This window comes from Cylas formicarius, unplaced genomic scaffold (assembly GCF_029955315.1).
Source record: "Cylas formicarius isolate icCylForm1 unplaced genomic scaffold, icCylForm1.1 PGA_scaffold_3__17_contigs__length_32017465, whole genome shotgun sequence".
In the NCBI taxonomy this organism is placed as follows: domain Eukaryota; kingdom Metazoa; phylum Arthropoda; class Insecta; order Coleoptera; family Brentidae; genus Cylas; species Cylas formicarius.
The window spans coordinates 5,581,058-5,583,898 of NW_026844326.1; the positions used below are offsets into that span (position 1 = coordinate 5,581,058).

General features: G+C 40.6%; 1 protein-coding gene across 1 annotated transcript; it reads left to right on the forward strand.

The window, feature by feature from the left end:
* The first annotated feature begins 924 nt into the window (after window positions 1-924).
* Window positions 925-2,061, forward strand: LOC132699608 (uncharacterized). Its single transcript, XM_060666421.1, has 3 exons — window positions 925-1,330; window positions 1,561-1,752; window positions 1,832-2,061. The coding sequence occupies exons 1-3, from the start codon at window positions 925-927 to the stop codon at window positions 2,059-2,061; spliced, it is 828 nt and encodes a 275-aa protein (XP_060522404.1).
* Window positions 2,062-2,841: the final 780 nt, after the last annotated feature.

Consider the following 2,841-nt stretch of genomic DNA (forward strand, 5'->3'; position numbering starts at 1 on the left):
AAGTAAGAACTGCAGCTGGAAAAATAAAGGATAGCAAAGCCCCTGGACCGGACAATCTCGCTCCTGAAATTATAAAGACAATTGCGAAGGATTATATTGAGGAGTGCACAGACCTCATGAACAAAATATTGTGGAAGGGAGAATTTCCTAGAATATGGAAATTGGCGCGACTTATCCTTATAGAGAAACCAGGTCAGGATAAGAAGTATAGACCCATATGCTTAATCAATGTAGCTGGTAAACTACTGGAACATTTGCTCGTAAAACGTCTCAAGGAAGAAATTGAAAGGACTGGCGGACTGGCAGAAGAACAGCATGGGTTTCGGAAAAAGAGATCAACTATCAACGCTTTGAGAAGGATACGAGAAAAGGTAGACGACGTAAAACAGACACCGTGGGGAAGGAGGAAGTTATGTGCTCTTGTCACGGTAGACGTCGAAAACGCCTTCAACACGGCACCATGGTGTAGTATATTGGAAGAGCTTCGAAATCGAAACATAGCCCCTTATCTGTATAACATCATAGCAAGCTACTTCGAAGATAGGCGTTTAAGCATAGGTGAGGCAGCGCAAATGGACGTCACATGCGGAGTCCCGCAGGGATCAGTAATAGGTCCAACCCTGTGGAATCTGTGTTACAACGGTGTATTCCGAATTCCTGTTCCAAATGGCATTACCCTTGTCGGATATGCTGACGATCTGGCTATCTTAGCAGAAGTAAAAGGAGCCGAGATGATGGAAACAGTAGCCAACAATGACACGGATTGGATGAAATCTAAAAACCTGAAATTACCCCCCCAAAAAAACGGAGGCAGTCCTACTTGTTGCTGGAAGGAAAGTTAAAAACATTTCAGTCACAGTGGAAAACACAACAGTTCAGAGTCAGGAAGTAGTCAGATATCTAGGTCTAAAACTAGATAGAAACATGTCCATGGGGGCCCACATCAGAGCCGTAACAAAAAAGGCCAACAAGGCCTTGAACAGCATCAGTCGCCTTCTACCAAAAGTGAATGGGCCCCGTGAAAGCACCAGGAGGATATTATGCTCAGTAGTGACTTCAATACTACTATATGGCGCCTCAATATGGGAGCAAGCAGTTGAGAAGAAAGTCTATAAAAGGATTCTGAGTAGTGTTCAAAGGAGGGTAGCCATAAGAGTCTCCGAAGCATACAGAACAACTTCCAATAAGGCACTTATTATGGTGATAGCTAGGATCCCACCTATTAATCTTCTAGTTAAGTGCAGAGCCCGTATAGAGATAGATGGACCAGACGCTAAAACGGAAGCACAAAACACGATGATGTTATGCTGGCAAGAGGAATGGGACATGGGTACAGCGGAATGGAGTAAAAAGCTAATTCCAAATATAAGACCCTGGTTTGAGAGACGACACGGTGAAGTAGATTTCTTTCTTACACAAATACTCACCGGGCACGGGTGCTTTGAAGCCTACTTCAAACGTTTCAATCTGGCCGAAACCGAGGAGTGCCTTTATTGCATAAACGTGGTGAAGTAGATTTCTTTCTTACACAAATACTCACCGGGCACGGGTGCTTTGAAGCCTACTTCAAACGTTTCAATCTGGCCGAAACCGAGGAGTGCCTTTATTGCATAAACGTGGATACGGTTGAACACACTCTATTTTTCGGCCCAAGATGGAACATGCAGCGGGATATAGCAGAGCAAATACTCGGTCACATAAGCCCAGACAACCTAATAGAAAAAATGTTAGTCACCGACAAATTGGGACCACGTCTGCAAAATGGCAAAGCAGATACTTTCTGCCAAGAGGATAGAATGGCCAAATCTTATACAAGCTCGCTGAACCTTAGTCAATAGGAGACCGAAAGATCATAGGGAAGATCATAGGGCGCGTCCGGACGACACTCCATCTGAAGTAATGCTGACGCAGTTCCAGATGGAGGGCACACTGTTTTGTCGTCAAGAGAGGAAGTGTGAGTACGCTCACACTGGGTTTACACGGTCGGCTGTTGCCAACCCGTCGTCGCCAAGGGGACACACCATCCATCCCCAGGGTGTTGAGACGCCCAGAACGGTCTGAGGAACATTCGCCTTATAACCTCTCATACAAAAGAAATAACAATAATAATAATAATAATAAATAAACCAGTAAAAACTAGACATGCGAAATAACATCTGTGATGTCACATTATTCGAAAATTTTTGAGCATAGGTGAAGTAGGATAAGAAGAAGCGATCACTAAGCGAATTTTAATCCGCGCATAATTGCTACTGCGAGGATATATGCAGTAAATTGAATAGTGCAAGTAATTTAAGAGAAGATTTGACTATAATATCAATGTGTCGAACAAACGAAAGCTGTGAATCGAAAGTCACACGCAAATCTTTAATAGAGCTCTACATCTGAGAAAAGTAGTATTATTTAATTTGCGGGAAAATAAGAAAGTTTAAATATTTCGGGTGTATGATTTGAGATGTTGAGGGTAAGATTATTTTACTCACACCACTTATAAACATTAGAGAGTTGGTGTTGAAACGTGACAGCATCTTCGTAGGAACAAGTAGATCTATAAATTTTTAAATCGTCTGCAAATTGTTTTAAAAGTTACAGGTTACAAGTTATTTTAATTTTAGTTATATATAAAATTTAATTTTAATAAAATTTTTGTTCTAAGCAAAAAACCAATTCTATACAATAAACTCGTAGTTTTATATAAAATTTAATTTTAATAAAAATTTTTTTCTAAGCAAAAAACCAATTCTATACAATAAACTCGACAAACTGTTGATTTTTAATTGCAAAAACGTTACTAATGTTGCCATATTAGATGAATTTGGTGATCGTCATGGTCTAAGTCTA